General features: G+C 48.2%; 1 protein-coding gene across 1 annotated transcript in view; it reads right to left on the bottom strand.

Annotated features, from left to right (window-relative positions):
- LOC100353287 (nmrA-like family domain-containing protein 1) overlaps positions 1-20653 on the bottom strand; it is a gene marked incomplete at its 5' end in the record, with an annotated part of 61820 nt that overhangs the window by 8541 nt on the left and 32626 nt on the right. The window contains 2 exons of the mRNA XM_051818435.3: positions 533-782; positions 3354-3592. Coding sequence (XP_051674395.3) covers positions 533-782; positions 3354-3592 — 489 coding nt within the window. The remainder of the gene's footprint in view (positions 1-532; positions 783-3353; positions 3593-20653) is intronic.

Here is a 20653-nt window from a genome sequence, read left to right as displayed (position 1 = left end):
CCCTGTCAAGGAAGAGTCGAATTGGTGCCCTTGAAACTCTCAGATCGCTGTACTCCACAGGGGACCACCAATGACCATGCCAAAGAACATGTTCCCACAGGGCAGGGGAATTGGTTCAAATTACAGTCTTGCAGGCCTCCACCCTTACCTGTAGAAGCAAGCTCCGTGTGGGCGGAGCCCCGTCCCTCTGGGCTCTAATGCTGAACAGGGGACCTAGGTTGGGAGGAGAAGGTCTCTCCTCGCTTGCTGCCAAAGCAGGACAAATGGAGGAGACAGAGGTCTCTTAGAGGTCTCCTCGCCCAGCTTTCCCAAGTGATGTGCGGAGACTGAAACTCGGGTCTCATGCCAACGCCTTGCACAGGAAGGTCAGCAGAGGCCGGAGGTGTGACCCTCTGTGCCTTAGGTCTCAGTGACGTTCTCTGCCCTTGGTAGTGCAGCCGCATATGAGGGCGTCTGGGCAACTTGGTATCCCTCTCAGCGCTTCACACAGAGCTGTGCACAGAGTAGGCACTGCAACACGGCAACCACTTACCCAAGGTGTAGTAGTCTCCATCAGAGGCTTTGGCGGGCTTCCACAAGGTGAGAAAGTTTTCAAAGTAGGCTGCCAGGCGGACGCTGGTCATGGGGACTCCGATGGACCAGAAGTACTCCTCCACTTCTCCCTTGCCGTCAAAGTGCGGCACGGTCAGTCTGCCCCCGGTCAACTTCTGCACGTTCTCCAGGCCACTGAACACCACGTGCTTCAGGCCTAGGCGCTTGGCCAGGTCTGCCACCAGCTTCCCCTAAGGGACCCAAGGCAATCCTTCATGTAAGCCACTGCCTTTGCACGCGGCCCACCTCTCCTTTTCTTATTGTCTGCATGCACGTGGTAGGGGCACACATCTGGCATCAAAATATACTCAGGTTATGAACGAGAGGCCACCAGTGCCACCCACCATCATCACCCATATGCACAGTTCCCGTTGGTTCATTTTAGTGTACTCTGGGGCTAGATCAATATTCAATGCTCGGGGCCAGTGCTGTGTCGTTAGCGGGTAAACCTGCTGCCTGCAGTGCTGGCATCCCATGTGGGCGCTGGTTCTAGTCCCAGCTGCTCCGCTTCTGATCCAGTTCCCTGCTATGGCCTGGGAAAGCAGTACAAGATGGCCCAAGACCTTGGGCCCCTGCACCCCTGTGGAAAACCTGGAAGAAGCTCCTGGCTCCTGGCTTCGGATCAGCACAGCTCTGGCCATTGCGGCCAATTGGGGAGTGAACCAATGGATGGAAGACCTCTCTCTCTCTGCCTCTCCTCTCTCTGTATAACTCTGACTTTCAAATAAATAAATCTTTAAAAAAAATATTCAGTGCTCACACATAGCTGAAGTTGAGCCCTGTTGTTTCCTGGTTACAATGGCTTTTTCTATATACTTTGATTTTCCGTGGAGTTAATCCTTGTGGGCTTATTTGCTTGTTTCTTTTCTAAGTACCCATTACTAATTTATCTCCAGATTCTCTGCCTGAAGTTTGAAACCCTTTTTTCGTTCTATTCTCCCGCTTCGCTCTCAGAGTAACCTTAATCTGTGTGAGTGAGCCTTACTGCCACGCCCACATGCTGTCTACAAATAGATGGGAGAAATGAGACTCTGATGATTGGCACCGCAAAGAATCTCAAATACCCCAGTTCTGGAGATTTCTGCATGTGCCACATAACATTCTTCTCACAATCAAAGACACTTTTAGCAAATACCTAAAATACACACGTTTCATAAATAGCACAGGGATGTACAGGGGCGGGCTTTCTATTTTTATTCAGACCGAAGGCCTGTCCCTGTCCAGGGAGGACAGAAGTAGCTAGGGAGGGTGCTGTAAAGTTCATTTTGGTTGCTATGATGAAATCCCTAAAGGTGGGTATCTTTATAAAGAGGCTGAGTTGGCTCATGGTCCTGGATGCTCAGGGGCCTGCATCTGGCGCTGGCCTTCCAGCAGAGTCCCTGGGTGGTGCCAGGCATCACAAGGCAACAGACAGGGAGCGTGTTCGTGTCTCTTCTGGTGTCTCTCCTTCTAAAACCACCCGGAGCGGCCATATCTTGGTGCAGCGGGTTAAGCTACCACCTGTAGTGCCAGCATCCCATATGGGTGCTGTTTTGAGTCCCAACTGTTCCATTTCAAATCCAGCTTCCTGATAATGCACCTGGGAAAGTAGTGGAAGATGGCCCCAATCATTGGGCCCCTGCACTCATGTGGGAGGCCTAGAAAAAGCTCCTGGCTCTTGGCTTTGGACTGGCCCAGCTCTGGCTGCTGCAGCCAGAATGAACCAGCGGATAGAAAATATCTCTCTCTGGGCCGGCACTATGGCTCACTTGGCTAACTCTCCACCTGCAGTGCCAGCACTCCGGGTTCTAGTCCCGGTTGTTCCTCTTCCAGTCCAGCTCTCTGCTGTGGCCCAGGAGGGCAGCGGAGGATGGCCCAAGTGCTTGGGCCCTGCACCCACATGGGAGACCAGGAGAAAGCACCTGGCTCCTGGCTTCGGATCAGTGCAGCGCTGGCTGTGGCGGCCATTAGGGGAGTGAACCAATGGAAGGAAGACCTTTCTCTCTGTCTCTCTCTCTCACTGTCTATAACTCTCTCTCTTTCTCTCTCTCTCACTGTCTAACTCTGCCTGTCCAAAATAAAAAAGAAAGAAAGAAAAAGAAAATCTCTCTATCTCTCTCTCTCAACTCTGCCTTTCAAATAAATAAATAAATCTTTACAAAAAAAAGCCACCAGGAGTCATAATGGAGGCTCCACCCCACTGCCTTTCCCTACTCACCTCCCAAAGCCCCACTATCAACACCGCAGCTGGGTTGTTTCCATCATCTTTTTAAAATCTTAATTTAATTTAGTTTTAAGTTTCCATCACCACTGCATCTCACAGTGGGGATTAAGATTCAACAAGCGAAGCCGGCGCCGCGGCTCAACAGGCTAATCCTCCGCCTAGCGGCGCCGGCACACCGGGTTCTAGTCCCGGTTGGGGCGCCGGATTCTGTCCCGGTTGCCCCTCTTCCAGGCAAGCCCTCTGCTGTGGCCAGGGAGTGCAGTGGAGGATGGCCCAGGTGCTTGGGCCCTGCACCCCATGGGAGACCAGGAAAAGCACCTGGCTCCTGGCTCCTGCCATCGGATCAGCGCGGTGCGCCGGCCGCAGCGCGCCGGCCGCGGCGGCCATTGGAGGGTGAACCAACGGCAAAAGGAAGACCTTTCTCTCTGTCTCTCTCTCTCACTGTCCACTCTGCCTGTCAAAAAAAAAAAAAAAAAAAAAGATTCAACAAGCGAACCTTAGGGACATGTTCAAGCCTCAGCAGGCTCAAAGGGGAAGGAGGACACAGACTGGTTCTCACCTGAGACACTTCCCTCTCCTTGCTCAGGTGGTCCCAGAAGTTGGTCACCAAGAAGGCTCCATGGACATCTTTTAAGGCAGCCTCCAAAGACGCTTTGTCCTCCAAGTCGCCTTTCACCACCTCAGCACCAAGGTCCCGGAGCGCCTGGGCACTGGGCGTAGCTACATCTCTGGTCAATGCCCTGACTGCAAAATGTTTGCCGTCCAAAATGGCCCTGGCCACAGAGCCTCCCTGAGCACCTGTGGGGTGAGGGAGAAGAGAAACCCGGAGGATCAGGAAGAATGTTCAACAGAGGAAGGCGGTCCGCAAGAACCATCCATCAGGGCATTTCTGGGGTAGCACCTCCTTCGGAGGAACTGCATGGAGCCCCAGGGAGCCCCAGGGCTCTCACGCTCATTTCTTGCAGCCCCTTAGTGAACGCTGTGGCTGCAGCAGCCTTGTCTCACCCCACACTCGTGCAGATGTTCGGACTCTGCTGTCTTACTCTTACGGGTTCATGGGTTCAGGGTGGAGACTTGATCTGATGATGGTGCTGAGAGGTGGGCATGGCAGGAGGTCTGGAAGTTGCTGGGGGCAGGCCCGTGGACAGTGTTTCATGATAGCATTGGTTTTTTGAGTTCAAGTTCGGCCTGACTGATCTCATCCTGCTTCCCATCTCCATGATGTGACTGTGCCTCTGTATCCAACATGACCAGCCTGTACCAGGTGCCACCCGATACTGATTGGTAACCTCTAAACTGTAAGCTGGACTAAGCCTTGTCAACCCCCAAGAAGTTCCTCTAGTGCATTTTAGTTAGCAATGCAGACTAATACAGAGGCCATGGGAAAAGGGTGGGAGAGGCTTGAGGCAGCAAGAGGGCCAGGTAAGAAGGGTAGCTGACCCTCCATTCCCAATTCAACAAGGAAAGCTCGGGCTGCTTTGTGGTGCTGCAGGTTGAGCCACCCTCTGCGACATCAGAATCCCATGTGAGCACCTGTTCAAGTCTCGGCTGCTCCACTTCCAATGCAGCTAATGTGCCTGGGAAATCTGTGGAAGATGACCCCAGTGCTTGGGCCCCTGCCACTCACATGGGAGACCCAGATGGAGTTCCAGGTTTCTTGCTGCAGCCTGGCCCAGCCCCAGCCTATGTGGCCATTTGGAGAGTAAACCAGCAGACGGAGGATCTCTCTTTCTCTCTCTCTGTGTGTGTGTGTGTGTGTGTGTGTGTGTTTGTGTGTGTGTCTTTCCATCTCTCTCTCTCTGTAACTCTGCCTTTCAAAAAAATATAAAACTCGGGCCAGCGCCGTGACTCACTTGGTTAATCCTCTGCCTGTGGCACCTGCACCCCATATGGGCGCCAGGTTCTAGTCCCGGTTGCTCCTCTTCCAGTCCAGCTCTCTGCTGTGGCCCGGGAAGGCAGTGGAGGATGGCCCAGGTGCTTGGGCCTCTGCACCAGCATGGGAGACCAGAAGGAAGCACCTGGCTCCTGGCTTTGGATTGGTGCAGCGCCAGCCATGACGGCCATTAGGGGAGTGAACCAAAGGAAGGAAGACCTTTCTGTTTCTCTCTCTTTCTCACTATCTAACTCTATCTGTCAGTTAATATATATACATATAAAACTAAATTTAAAATAAACAAAGACAGTTCTACTTTTATCTAGTTATTGATTTTTTTAAAAAGCTTTATTTCTTTACTTGAAAGTCAGAGTTACACAGAGAGAGAAGGAGAGGCAGAGAGAGAGAGAGAGAGAGAGAGAGAGAGAGAGGTCTTCCATCTGCTGATTTACTCCCCAATTGGCTAGAGTTGTGCCAATCTGAAGTCAGGAGCCAGGAGCTTCTGGATCTCCCACGCGAGTATAGGGACCCAAGGACTTGGGCCATCTTCCACTGCTTTCCCAGGCCACAGCAAAGAGCTGGATCAGAAGAGAAGCAGACGGGACTGAAATGGTGTCCATGTGGGATGCTGGCACTTCAGGCGGTGGCTTTACCTGCTATGCCACAGCACTGGCCTCCCTGGTTATCAATTTTTTATTGGAGTTCTTCACACACTTTTATTTTCTAATGAGGATCCTATGTACACTGTATATATGTATCAAATTCTCACACTGCACCACATAAATATGTATAATTATAATGTAACCACTAAAATAGAAAAAGAAGTTTGTAGCCTATACTTTTTTAAAATTTTGAAAACTGTAGAAGTGTCTTTTTATGGCATCACAGGGGAATCACAACAGGCTCACTACTTGCCTAATTCATCTGCTTTGCAAATATTTGCTGACTGTCCTAGGATATCGCTGGGAGCTGCGGGTGACAGACATTGGCGTTCCTCCATCTAATTGGCTGATATTTGTCCTAGATGTTTTTTTTTCTTTGCACTTCCAGATCCGTGTTCATTTTTTCCGCCTGCTTAGTGCCCTTGCAAGTTCACTCTCTTAGACTCCACCACTGGGCTCTCTGGCCCTCAGGTGGGGTCTGGGCAATGAGAAGCATCAGCTGGAGACCTGAGACACGAAGAGAGGCATTCTCTCCCCATCATACCTTCCCCAGGTCATGGACAACTGCCTGGCCCTTTCTCCCTCCTCCTGTTGCTCATTGGTTCCTTATTGCTTTCTTCCCTCCCACCTTTATTACAGTCTCTCAACTTCTCTGAAGGACTGTGACACCTGGGACTGGCACTGTGGTGAAGCCGGTAAAGCTGCCGCCTGCACACCAGTTCAAGTCCCAGCTGCCCCACTTCTGATCCAGCTCCCTGCTAATGCTCCTGGGAAAGCAGTGGAAGATGACTCAAGTCCCTGGGCCCTTGTACTCACATGGGAGACCCAGAGGAAGGTTCTGACCCCCGGCCCAGCCCTGACCATTGAGGCAGTGTGGTAGCTCAAGTGCTTGGGTCCCTGCCACCCACAAGGGAAACCCAGATTTGAGTTCCCAATTTCTGGCTTTGGCCTGGCCCAGCTCCAGTGTTGTGGGCATTTGGGGAGTGAACCAACAAATGGGAGATTTCTGTCTATCTATCTCTCTGCCTTTCAAATTAGAAAATAATAATAATAACTAGTACAAAAAAGCCAGGAAGAAAACTCAAGCCTACTAGTGATGAGTCTGAAAGCTCAGAAGAAAGTAAGGTAAGAAGAAATTTTAAATCAGCAGAAAGAATAAATATATGACAATGTGAAGCTACTTGAAATACAGTAGCTCCAGAACCTGTACAAAAAACAAACAAACAAACAACAGCCAAATCAGTCACTCCTAAGATAGGACCCCTTAGTATCTGGTCCTGTGTGGATAAAGAGACTCTGGCAAAAGACAGAAAGCCAATCAAAAACTCAGAAACAAAGAGAGGTGTCCCCGCAAAAGGAAGAAACTAAGAGATGAAACCATAGTCTGACATATTTCTGACAGGGTTCATATTTGGTATCCAAAAAAAAAAAAAAAAAGAAAGAAAGCCAGTGACATTGGGCTGGTGCTGTGGCTAAGCCTCTGCCTGCGATGCTGACATCCCCTATGGGCACCGGCTCATGTCCCAGCTGCTCCTCTTCTGATCCAGCTCTCTATTATGGCCTGGGAAAGCAATAGAAGATGGCCCAAGTGCTTGGACCCCTGCACCTGTATGGGAGACCCGGAAGAAGCTCCTGGCTTCGGATCGGCACAGCTCCTGCCATTGTGGCCACTTGGGGAGTGAACCAGCAGATGGAAGACCTCTCTCTCTGTCTGCCTCTGCCTCTCTGTGACTCTGCCTTTCAAATAAATAAATAAATCTTAAAAAAAAAAAAAAAAAAAGCCAAGGTCGGCACCACGGCTCAATAGGCTAATCTTCCACCTTGCAGCACTGGCACACCAGGTTCTAGTCCCGGTTGGGGCACCGGATTCTGTCCTGGTTGCTCCTCTTCCAGTCCAGCTCTCTGCTGTGGCCAGGGAGTGCAGTGGAGGATGGCCCAAGTCCTTGGGCCCTGCACCCGTATGGGAGACCAGGAGAAGCACCTGGCTCCTGCCTTCAGATCAGCGCGGTGCGCCGGCTGCAGTGGCCGTTGGAGGGTGAACCAATGGTAAAGGAAGACCTTTCTCTCTGTCTCTCTCTCTCACTGTCCACTCTGCCTGTCAAAAAAATAAATAAATAAATAAATAAATAAAAATTAAAAAAAAGCCAGAGACATCGTGGATGTTGATTTGCTTGCAGTTGAGAAAATCCTCTTAGAGTACAAAGACTAGAAATGAAGTTTGCAAGGAAGTCATCAGCAAATTTCATTCTAATATTAAGAAGAATTAATCAACATGCATAAAGCAGTCCAGATGTTGAGAAATCTGAAAAGGAAGAATGTGAAGACGATTTTGGATATCGCACAGGAAAGGTGATGTTTGATCGGTGTCCAGGATGAGCTGCCTTGGTTAGCACCACAGCTGCAACAACTACAGAGTGTGATGGATTCGGAAGAGAAAATGTTCCCTTAGGAACGCGGCAGATGTCTTATCTGATCTGAAGCAGTTTTACTGCGGTGATTCAGATGTTCACAAGAAAGAACCAAATGATGAAGGAAACAAGTGATGTACCCAGTCTTCCAGCTGTTACTTAAAGCAAGAACATTTTGGGAGCTCAGATCCATTTGTGAAATCTCAACCATCAGTTAGAGAAGCTCCCTGACAAGGAATGAGAAGACCAGGCTACCAGTGCCTATAGATAGATTAGTCTCACAGCAGGCATTTAGAGCAGCTGTTAAGTCCCACATCAAAGTGCCTGGGTTCAATTCCTGGCTCCAGCTCCTGACTCCAGCTTCCTGACATTGTGGATCCTGGGAGGCAGCAATAATTGGCTCAGGTCTTCATATTCCTGCCTGGAGACCTCGGTTGCATTTCCGCTTCCTTGCTTTGGCCTCAGCCCAGACCCAATCCAGTCCCAACAATTGCAGACCTTTGAGGAGTGAACAGCAGATGAGAGTGCTCTCTTTCTCTCTGTCTCTCAAATAATAAATTTTTCTAAATAAATTCCTATATTTGAAATAATAAATAAATGTTAGCTTCGTGCTACTATGTGTTACTTTCTAAAACTGTACTTTAATAAATAAAAATTATTTCTGGAAAGAAAAAAAAGAACTGGATCAAAACCAGAACTTGCTCTCCTAACCACTCCCACAACAAGGTTTCACTAAGGTCCCGAACAAGAGAGGAATTTACCCACCTTGCTCCAGCATCCAGATGAAAAGCACAAATTGTTGAGGGCAGGTATCGTGGTACAGCTGGTTAAGCCACCTTTTGGGATGCCTGCACCCCATATCAGAGAGCTAGATATCCACTTCCGTTCGAGCTTCCTGCTAATGTTCCCAGGAAATAGCAGATCATGCTCCAATGCCTTGGGTCCATGCAACCCATGTGGGGGGTCCCGATGGAGTTCCTGACCCAGCCCCGGCTGCTGCAGCCATTTGGGGAGTGAATCAGAGGATGGAAGACTCTCTCTCTCTCTCTTTCTCTTCTCCTCCTCCTCTCTTTCTCACTCGTTCAAATAAATAAATAAGCCTTAACACACACACACACACACGGTGTCTTACACGACCACATGAGGACGGGGGAAGGGAAGTGTGCATGTACTTGTGAACGCAGCCTGCACAGCATCCACTCTTGTCACCCTCGGAGCTCCCAGACCCTCCTTGTTTATGCAGGATTGTGCCCTCCTGGGTCCATTCCCCTTTCATGTGCTTTCATGTGATTCCCCATCGAGGGTGGCATTTGGCTGGCAAGCACTGCCGGCCTTGCTTAGAGTCTGATGAGGAAGCAGGGGCACAGGTAAGGTGCTCAGGGTGGTGAGAGTGCCCAGCTTCTGCACTGTAAGTGCACCAATGTACGTGCCTGCCTTTGGGTGGGGTGGGTGACAGAAGCCCACCAGGTTCCCCAAGCTCCCTTCTTGCCTGTACCTTTTTTCTTTTTATTTATTTATTTATTTATTTATTTATTTTGTCTTTTTGCCTGTACCTTTGACATTACTCTTCCTGTTGGTTTTTTCTTTCTTTAATTTGTTTGAAAAGCAGAGACAGGTAGACTGAGATCTCTCACCACTGGTTGATTCCCCCAAAATGCTTGCAACAGCTGCAGATGGACCAGGCCAAAGCCAGGAGCTGAGAGCTTGATGTATGCCTCTTAAATGCAAGGCAGGGACCCAGGCACTATCACCTGCTGCCTTCCAGGGTGACATAGTCAGGGAGCTGGAGTTGGGGCCAGAGCCAGGTCTCCAAGCCCAGCCTTGGGATGTGGGGTGTGGGTGTCCCAAGTAGGGTCTTAATCACTAAACCAAATGTCTGCCCCACCACCTCCTCTTGGAAGATGACTTTCCCTTCTTTTTTTATTTACTTTTTTTTAATTTACTGTTTCATTTTATTTTTGTTTCTTTTGCACAATTCCAGGGTCTGGAGTAGGGGCTCCAAGTGCACCTTTTCCCTAGATATCACTTCCATTTGGTGGGTCTTCAAAGACCATGGAAAGGTGTTATTTTTTCAGACATGTTTTTGAAATGGATATATTGCAAGTATGTTTGTTTTAAGTAATGGTTATTTCACCTAAATTCTTTTTTTTATTTTTTAAAACATATTCGCTTATTTAAAAGACAGAGCTACAGAGAGGGGGAGGGAGACTGAGAGAGAGAGATCTCCCTTTCTCTGGCTCAGTCCCCAAATGGCTGCAACGTCCTGCAGAAGCCAGGACCCAGAAGCCTCCTCTGGATCTCTCATGTGGTAGCAGGGGCCCAAATACTTCCACTGCTTTAACAGGCACTTTAGCAGGGAGCTGGATCAGAAGTGGAGCAGCCAGGACTCGAACCCATGCCCACATGGGATGACCACACTGCAGACAGTGGCTTAACTGCTGCGCCACATCAACCGCCCCACGAGTTTGCTTTTAAGTTGTTTACAAATATTATGCATTGCACGGGGCACCTTACATACATTACCTCACTTCTCACGATAATTCTTTGAGATAGTATTAAGATGTCCAGCTTATAAACAGGAAGCTAAGGCTCAGATAAAATAAGAAACATGCCATGGGGCCGGTGCCAGGTGGTGGTGGGTTAGTTGTAAGCCTGCAGCACCGGCATCCCATATGGGCGCTGGTTCTAGCCCTGGCTGCTCCTCTTCCAATCCGGCTCTCTGCTAAGGCCTGGGAAAGCAATAGAAGATGGTCCAAGTCCTTGGGCCCCTGCACCTGCATAGGAGACCTGGAAGAATCTCCCGGTTCCTGGATTCAGATTGGTGTAGCTCCGGCCGTTGCGGCCATTTGGGGAGTGTACCAACGGAAAGAAGACCTTTCTCTCTGTCTCTCCCTCTCACTGTCTGTAACTCTACCTTTCAAATAAATAAATAAAATCAGAAGGAAGGAAGGAAGGAAGGAAGGAAGGAAGGAAGGAAGGAAGGAAGGAAGGAAGGAAGGAAGGAAGGAAGGAAGGAAGGAGAGAGAAAGAGAGAGAGAAAGAAAGATGCCTAAGGTAACGCAGCTACAGCGTGGCTGAGGCAAGCAAAGCAGCTGTGCCTGACCTGGGAGTCCATTCTCTTCCCCCTCCAGCACTGCAGCCCTTTCTCGCCGTGTGACCTCACACAGATGAGTGCCTATCTGAGGTTGTAACGCCCGTCCCCATCCCACAGGGAGGCCACGAGAGCAGTAGCACAGGCCTGACAGCTTGAAGGAACTCCTGTTGTTCCAGCTCAGCCCGCAGGCTTGGGCGGAGGACTGGGTTAGGAATACGTGCAAGGCACAGACTCCTTAAGCCTGCACCGGGGCTCCAAGAGTTTCTACTCTTCCACAAGTCAACTCGGCAGCAGCCACCGCTCCTGGATCTAGCCACTCCCAAACTTGGCAAAGAAGGGCCTTCCACCATCGTTGGCAAAAAAAGAGAATATATACAAAATAAATATATAGGCCGGCGCCGCGGCTCACTAGACTAATCCTCTGCCTTGCAGCGCCGGCACACCGGGTCTAGTCCCGGTCGGGGCGCTGGATTCTGTCGCGGTTGCCCCTCTTCCAGGCCAGCTCTCTGCTGTGGCCCGGGAGTGCAGTGGAGGATGGCCCAGGTGCTTGGGCCCTGCACCCCATGGGAGACCAGGATAAGTACCTGGCTCCTGCCATCAGATCAGCGTGGTGCGCCGTGGTGGCCATTGGAGGGTGAACCAAGGGCAAAGGAAGACCTTTCTCTCTGTCTCTCTCTCTCACTGTCCACTCTGCCTGTCAAAAAAAAAAAATATATATATATATATATACACACACACACTATATAGGACACCCAATTTCATTTACATTTCAAACAAGCAATTGTTAGTATAAATACATCCTGTGGGGGCGCTGTGGTGCAGCAGGTTAAAGCCTCAGCCTGCAGCGCTGGCATCCCATATGGGCGCCGAGTCCTGGCTGCTCCATTTCTGATCCTGCTCTCTGCTATGGCGTGGAAAGCAGTAGAAGATGGCCCAACTCCTTGGGTCCCTGAACTCACGTGGGAGACCCAGAAAAAGCTCGTGGCTCCTGACTTCGGATCAGCTCAGCTCTGGCCATTGTGGCCATTTGGGGAGTGAAACAGCAGAACGGAAGACCTCTCTGGCTCTACCTCTCTCTGTAACTCTGTCTTTCAATTAGATAAAATAAAGCTTTAAAAATAAATAAGTAAGTATGTCCTGTACAATATTTGTGACATACTTGTACTAAACAAACAAACAAACATATCTGTGGGTGACTTGTAGATCTATCTCTTCATGTAGGATACAGAAGAGAATATGTCTGGGATGACATATAGCAATGGCAGGAATCTGGCTGTCTTCACGTATGAAGGGTTACCCAGGTTCCAAACTTGCTCTAAATGTTCTTCCCAGAAGGGGCATGAGACATTCATCCATTACTAAGAACTGGTGAGAGAGTATGTTCTGGCCCCAGAAACAATATAAGGGGACATAAATCTCATTAGGGAAGGCACCACGGACCTCCATTATCTGGCTGGACTGAGAAGAGGACTGGCCTGACTGAATAGGATGATAGAATAGAGTAGGTATGTCCCATACATTAAAAAAAAATTATGATCCTATCCGCAACATCAATACTGACTCTAGGCTCTGCCCCCTTCATAGTAATGGTAGTAGACTAGGGGGCCACACAGAGCAAAATGCTTCCTCCATCTTGGACCAACAGGGTCTATTGGTTTTTTTTGTTATTTTTTGTTTGTTTGTTTGTTGTTGTTGTTGTTTTTTGACAGGCAGAGTGGACAGTGAGAGAGAGAGACAGAGAGAAAGGTCTTCCTTTGCCGTTGGTTCACCCTCCAATGGCCGCCGCGGCCAGCGCGCTGTGGCCAGCGCACCGTGCCTATCCGAAGGCAGGAGCCAGGTACTTATCCTGGTCTCCCATGGGGTGCAGGGCCCAAGGACTTGGGCCATCCTCCACTGCACTCCCTGGCCACAGCAGAGAGCTGGCCTGGAAGAGGGGCAACTGGGACAGAAGCAGGTGCCCCGACCAGGACTAGAACCCGGTTGCGTCCAACGCCGCAAGGCGGAGGATTAGCCTACTGAGCCGCGGCACCGGTGGCAGAGCTGTATTTTCAATTGGGTAGCTCTGATTGTGCATATGTAAGGTATTTGCATAATCATGGACATGTTCTCTATTTTTTTTTTTTTTAGTTTTTTTGTTTTATTACTTATTTTGAAAGGCAGAGTTACAGAGAGAGAGAGAGAGAGAGAGAGAGATCTTCCATCTACTGGTTCATTCCCCAAATGGCCATAATGTCCAGGGCTGGGTCAGGCCAAAGCCAGGAACCAGGAGCTTTTTCCCAGTCTCCCACATGGGTGCAGAGGCCCAGGGACTTGGACCCTCTTCCATTGCTTTCCCAGGAGCATTAGCAAGGAGCGCTTTGGAAGTGGAGCAGCCAGGACTCAAACCAGTGCACAAATGGAGTGCCAGTACTGCAGATGACAGCTTAACCCACAACACCACAGCGCCGGCCCTAATCATGGGCATGTTCTAACACTGTCTACCCCCATGAGCTAATTTGGTACCCATGAGGAGAACTATGTCTTTCCAGATTAAGGTCAACCATAGCAGTCACCTTATGTCACTCAAAAGTGTCAGGTTCAAGGGGACTTGTATTTTGAAGGGATCATTTGATCCCACTGCCTCTTGTAGGGTGTAGTTCCAGTGGTTTCTATGCTCAAGACTGTGGGCCAAGTCTCAGCTAAGGGGAAGGCAGCCCTGCAATAGGAAAGGGAGGTTGTGGGGTGGGGTGGGAGGCTTGTCTCTATTAGACCCTTAGGGTCCTTCAGTGTTGGGGAGTCTAGTTTTTGCAGGGCAATTTTTTGTGAAGGCAGGTTTTTTATTTTGTTTTGTTTGGCTCTGCCTCACAGTGAGCTCTCAGTTGCTGATTTTAAGTAAAGCAAGCGTGGCCAGGTCCAGCCTACAATTGTTGCGGGGTTCATGATTTTTCTCTTAGTGCCATAAAGGCCTGTATATAAGGGACTTCTCTCCATTCACCACGTCCATAGCAGGAGAGTTCTGGCTGTAAAATGCTATTATAATTCAAGCTCTCAATTTCTGGCCATGTTTTCTGGTTCTCTCATTTATATTGTTGCCTGGCGGTGCTAGAAAAAGATTAGCCATTTCTTCTTTAAAGTTTGAGGGTCAAAATTCTCAAAGAATTTTGAGAATACATCCTAGTGGAGAGCTGCATGGTCTAGCAAGTCAGTTCCCCATCCGGAGAATGGAGGAGAAATGGGGCAACGAACCAGGTGTCCCTGTCTGTTTCCCAAGAAAGAAGGGGGAGAACAGGTGTCCCTGTTTGATCTCACACTCTGGGAAGAACTGGCCTGGCTCAGTTCTCCGGGCTTTCAGACTTAACTATTCTTACCACATAGCCCAACCTCAACCGCCTCTAGGTCTCTTTCCTCCTGCTGAGCTGACCCTTGCTTTTCATTCACACTCCAGCCTGGCAATGCCTGAGCCATGTGATGTTTGCTCGGGCACGAAGGATGTATACTCCCTCTTCTTTTTTTTTTCTTTCTTTCAAGCTGGCGTGCAGTACTGCAAGGCACAGGTGGCATACATGGCAGCCAGGTAATTGCTTTCCTGACACAGGTTCTGCGCCCAGGGGCAGGGTCTAGGAGTTTGGGGGTATCAGGCTGGGCCTTCCTGACTCCCCAGGCCTTTCACCTCAATCCCTAGGTGGGTGGGTGACCTCCCCAAGGGGTTTTTAAATGTCCACACTAGGTGCACTAGGTACCTGGTGGAATTGCTGTGGGAGAGTGTGGGGAGCAATTGAGACTAGACCAAGTTACTGGAATTAAGACTTATTCTATGCATCTGCTCTCCCACAATATGGCGCTGAGAGAGACCAAACAACCTCTACACAGCTGCCTCTCGACAACTTGACTGATGAGCTGCAGGAGCTGATCCTGCTCCTGATTGGAGGAGAGCAGCGTGCTCGGCATGTGGGTAGCAGAGTTGGGATTGGTGGAAGAGGACTATAAAGGAGGAGAGAGACAACATGCACGGGGAACACCTGAAGGAACACCTGAGCAGCCCCCGAGAGAGCCGGCCAGCGGTGTGCCGCTTCTCCGCGGAAGTGGGGAAAGTGGCAGGGGGAGCCACCCCTCCATGGAGGTGGAGGGGTCGGCAGCCAACCCGGGAAGAACCAGCAGCAAACCTGGGAAGGGCCGAGCAGACGAAAGAACAGCGCAGGGTCCTGTGTTGTTCCTCCGCGAAGAGGGGGAGCAACAGGAGAGGCTGCCAGACCCTTGACTCAATGCCAACCCCAGACCTATCAGGTGCCAGAGATGAGGGAAAGAGCACCCACCCCTGCCACACCCTCATAAACACACACACACACATGCAGGCACAACAAACAAAACTCAGTCACACTTCTTTCTTCCTCCTGACCTTGCAATGAAAATGTTAAAGGAGGCAGGACAATCCTTGTCCAGGATAAAGCCATCGGGGAGGGGTGTGCTCTGGAACCAGTCTCAGGAGCAGTGATGGCCCAGGGGCACAGGCAATATTATTGGTACCTGCAATCTTGAAGATTTTAAAAGCTCCCCCCATCTCTTTTTTCCCTTCCATAAAGATTGCAATAGGGCTGGTCCTGTGGTGTAGTAGGTTAAGCTTCTACCTGCGGCGCCAGCATCCCATATGGGCACCAGTTTGAGTCCCAGCTGCTTCACTTCCAGTCTCGCTCTCTGTTAATGGTCTGGGAAAGCAGTTAAAGATGGCCCAAGTGCTCAGGCCCTTGCACTCATGTGGGCAACCCAGGGGGAAGCTCCTGGCTCCTGGCTCCTGGCTTCGGATTGGTGCAGCATCTGCCATTGGGGCCATTTGGGGAGTGAACCAGCAGATGAAAAAATCTCTCTCTCTCTCTCTCTCTGTCTCTGTCTCTACCTCTCTCTGTAACTCTTTCAAATAAGTAAAATAAATGTTAAAATAAAAAAGATTATAATGATGCCTGATAACATCTCACCAGAGACATCAGATCTCTATATATGTTATACAATCTCTAGAGTATTTTTATCACATCAACAACATATCCATATATTGGGGCCGGTGCTGTGGCACAGCAGGTTAAAGCCCCAGCCTACAGCGCCAGCATCCCATGTGGGTGCCAGTTCGAGCTCCGGTTGCTCCACTTCCAATCCAGCTCTCTGCTATGGCCTGGGAAAGCAGTAGAAGATGGCCCAAGTCCTTGGGCCCCTTTACCCCCGTGGGAGGCCTGGAGGAAGCTCCTGGCTCCTGGCTTCAGATTGGCGCAGCTCTGGCCATTGTGGTTATTTGGTGAGTAAACCAGCAGAATAGAAGACTTCCCTGTCTCTCAATCTACCTCTCTCTGTAACTTTCAAATAAATAAAATAATTTTAAAAAGCATATCTATATAAACACAACATAAGTTTACCATCATTTCGTAGCCTGGCAATGCACTCTATATAATTCAAATTATCTCAATTAGCTATTGTCTTGTCAGGATGAGAGTCACAGCTTTTAAGATTTCCAGAGATCAGGCTGGAAATCTCAATGTCAAATGACCCAATGTAAAACTTTAAATGTAAAAAATTGTCAAAGGTTTAGAACATTTGGTCAAAATGAGATCTCAGATCATTATAAAAGATAAACCATTTAATCAGGGAATTTGAACCAGAGCTATGGGCCAGATTTAATAGTTATAAGGTGATCATTCAAGTATTTTATAAAATTTATTTATTTAAAATGCAGAATGACAGAGTTGGAGGTCTTACAACTGCTGGTTCACTCCCCAAATGGCCACAATGGCCAGGACAGGGCCAAGTAGAAGCCAGGAGCCTGGAACTCCATTTGGGTCTCCCATGTGGGTGGCAAGGACCAAGAACTTGGGCCATCATCCACTACTTTCTCAGGTGCATTAGTAGGGAGCAGGGACTTGAACAGGCACTTTGATATAGGATGCCTGCATTGTAAGCAGCAGCTTAACCTGCTTCACCACAATATAGCCCCTTAATTTAAAAAAAAGTAGATAATCTGAATTCATTCCTTTAAGACTCAGATCTCCAAGTAGTCAAAACTCAACAAAAACATCAGTGAACACAAGAAATCTTCCCCACGACAAGCAAAATCTTTGTTGACATGCAAAATCTTTGTTTCCTAGATCAATTACAAAAACAAAAACAAAACAAAACAAAACACCTTGAATAAAAGGATTGGCATGTGACATCATCCCATTACTTGGAACAATTTATTTATTTTTTCATAGCAGTTGGCAGATTTTAATACTCAAAAAGAATTAAGTCCATCGTACACATTAAAAATACAGGAAACTTAATGCAGAAATGAAGTTTCCAATTCAGCCTTTGTGGCAACTTTTTGAATTAGAGTTACATATAAATATAGTACACTTTACAGTTGCCAAATTTCATAATTTTTATACTGTGATTTGTAGAGCTTCTCTTTATGTTGTTTATATATATATATATAAATATACACCATCTTGTTCACTTGATTAACATATCTAAGTATGCACCACTTTAGAATAAAGAAAATGTTTTTAAAAAGGCAGGCACAATAACCTATCTACTCCCACTTTATGAAAATTGAAACCTTGTGTATAAGGTTAATTTAAGGGAAAAAACTTTAAGGTTCACATACTTTAGTAGCTAGGATTAAACATAAGAAATGAAAAATTAAATAACCCTCCAGTGACACTTCTAATATTGACTGATTCTGCATTTTCAAGTTTAGAATATATAAACTGAAAAAGCTGTAAGAAAAAAAAAAGAGAAAGGTGCCTATTGTGGCGTAGTGGGTAAAGCGGCTGCCTGCAGTGCCGGCATCCCATATGGGCGCCAGTTCAAGACCTGGCTGCTCCACTTCCAATCCAGCTCTCTGCTAAGGCCTGGGAAAGCAGTAGAAGATGGTCTAAGTCCTTGGGCCCCTGCACCCACGTGGGAGACTCGGAGAAAGCTCCTGGCTCCTGGCTTCAGATGGGCACAGCGCTGGCCATTTCGGCCAACTGGGGAGTGAACCAGCGGATGGAAGACCTCTCTGTCTGTCTGTCTGTCTATCTGTCTCTCTCTCTCTGCCTCTCCTCTCTCTGTGTAACTCCGATTTTCAAATAAATAAATAAATCTTTTAAAAAAAGAGAGAGACACAAATTTATGTAGAACATTTTAAAACTGTTCATGATAGCCGGTGCTGTGGCTCACTAGGCTGATCCTCCGCCTGTGGCGCCAGCACCCTGGGTTCTAGTCCTGGTTGGAGCGCCTGATTCTGTCCCGGTTGCTCCTCCTCCAGTCCAGCTCTCTGCTGTGGCCAGGGAGTGCAGTGGAGGATGGCCCAAGTGCTTGGGCCCTGCACCCACATGGGAGACCAGGAGAAGCACCTGGCTCCGGGCTTCGGATCAGCGCGGGGCGCCGGCCAAAGCAGCCATTGTGGGGTGAACCAACGGAAAAAGGAAGACCTTTCTCTCTGTCTCTTTCTCTCTCACTGTTCACTCTGCCTGTCCAAAAAAAAAAAAAAATAATAATAATAACTATTCATGATGTGAGAAATTAAAAGCAAATCAAGCAAATCAATGATTTCAGAATTAACTAAATATGATATAATTTAAAAATGTAAGTAACATTGTTTAAAAAAAAATCACCTGATAGCAAAACAGTTTTAATTAATAAAACCAACCCACCAAGGTCAACCTGTTTTTCCTGTGTAAGAAGAACAAAGATCTTCTGTTTTGATACAAGTTGTAAAAAAGAAATACTAGCTGATGAATGAAAAGCACTTCTAAATTACTCAAAAACAGCATGCAATCCTTTTCATTCAACGGGTGTTTTTTAAAACTTCCTTTTAAGATTTAAGGGAAAAAAATGTTTCCCTTAATTTCAAGTTCATTCATACAGTAATGAGAATTCACACCAAACAGACATCTGCCACCTACTGAGGGACACATAAATGAGGAACAGTTTTGTTTTTTGTTTTTTTTTGTTTTTTTGTTTTTGTTTTTTTTTTTGACAGGCAGAGTGGACAGTGAGAGAGAGACAGAGAGAAAGGTCTTCCTTTGCCCTTGGTTCACCCTCCAATGGCTGCCGTGGCCAGCGCATTGCGCTGATCCGATGGCAAGAGCCAGGTACTTCTCCTGGTCTCCCATGGGGTGCAGGGCCCAAGGACTTGGGCCATCCTCCACTGCACTCCCTGGCCACAGCAGAGAGCTGGCCTGGAAGAGGGGCAACCGGGACAGAATCCGGCGCCCCGACTGGGACTAGAACCCAGTGTGCCAGTGCCACAAGGTGGAGGATTAGCCTAGTGAGCCTCAGCGCCGGCAAATGAGGAACAGTTTTTTTGTTGTTGTTGTTGTTGTTTTTTTTTTTTTAATGGAGGTTACAGCCTTCCCTAATCTGACAAGTCAAATGTACTCCATGGAACCCTGTTGTGTATGGTGGGCATGAAGATCACATAACTTCCCTCACTGTACACAGACTCAGGTCCCCACCCCCTAGGAAGATGCCACCTCCAACAGTCACTCCCTATCCTAAGTGATAACAAAACTCTAAACATTTACAAGTTAAGTGTTTCTATTAAAACATGGCATTTCTGCTCCAAGCACATTATTAAGCCCATCTAATCCAAATTGCCACAGAGGTCTTTAAAGCAGTCACAGTAATCTGTGAAAATATTCACCAAGAGTTATTCCTTTTTGCCAAGAAAAAGTGAAAACATTGGTCATCTCTAATTTGCAAGCTTCTGGAAAAGGAATAATGAACATTTGAAAAATAATAATAAGGGGCTGGCACTGTGGCATAATAGGTAAAGCTGCCGCCTGCAGTACTGGTATCCCATATCAGCGGAGGTTCAAGACTCGGCTGCTCCACTTCCAATCCAGCTCTCTCCTATGGCCTGGGAAAGCAGCAGAAGATGGCCCAAGTGCTTGGGCCCCTGCACCCACATGGGAGACCTGGTAGAAGCTCCTGGCTCCTGGCTTTGGATTGGTGCAGCTCCGGCCGTTGCAGCCAATTGAGGAGTAAACCATCAAATGGAAGACCTCTCCCTCTCTCTCTCTGCCTCTCCTCTCTCTGTGTAACTCTGACTTTCAAATAAGTAAGTAAGTAAGTAAGTAAAAGCAACATACACTGTTTAAGCTCCATTAACCAAGGAACAAAATGGTGTTAATCTGAAACTACATTAATGTCTGCTGCTTACAATATTGAAGACACAGTCTATGGGTATTTATCCCTGAATTTCATATTCAAAATTTCCTTACATTAATACCCTTAAGATATTCCTGATGGAGCTGGCTGCAGGCAGTGAATAGGTGTGTGTTTTTACAGTGTCTCTGTGCTGTGTGGGTGTTTCCTTCTGGCTGGCTGGGTGCCCAATGCAATCTTCCCCATTCTACCACAGGAATCTTCTCACAGGGAGCACCACGCAGGGCGTATGGAAAAAAAAAAAAAAAGAGAGAGAGAGAGAGAGAGAGACAGAGACAGAGAGAGGGTTGCTGCTGCTTGGCAAGACAGACAAGGCAGAAGGAATAAGGTAAGTGGGCTAGACGTGGGGCGTGCCTCAAGCCTGCAGGTGGGGCTCCTCAGACTAACCCACCACTCTCAATGGCTCCTGGCTGGCTTTCCCAAAGAGAGGGTATGGGAGGCAGCTGAAACAGATTCTTGTCTCCCCATAAGAAATGAATTTCAGGAGTGAGACCGAGAGTGGCAATAATAGCTGTGTTTAACGAAGAGACCACACCTGGCAGGGCAGGCGGGCCACTTGACAAAGAACCGAGAGTGCAGTCTGCAATCAGACTGGGGTCCTTACGGGCGTGGGACACATACTCTCCTCCCGCCCTCTACTGGGATAGTGCTGTGTGGAGGCCTTTCCGGGCC

This window comes from Oryctolagus cuniculus, chromosome 4 (assembly GCF_051225735.1).
Source record: "Oryctolagus cuniculus isolate XC-2025 breed Fujian yellow rabbit chromosome 4, ASM5122573v1, whole genome shotgun sequence".
Lineage (NCBI taxonomy): Eukaryota > Metazoa > Chordata > Mammalia > Lagomorpha > Leporidae > Oryctolagus > Oryctolagus cuniculus.
Note: the sequence above shows the minus strand (reverse complement) of the source record. Positions and strands in the feature narration are given on the sequence as shown.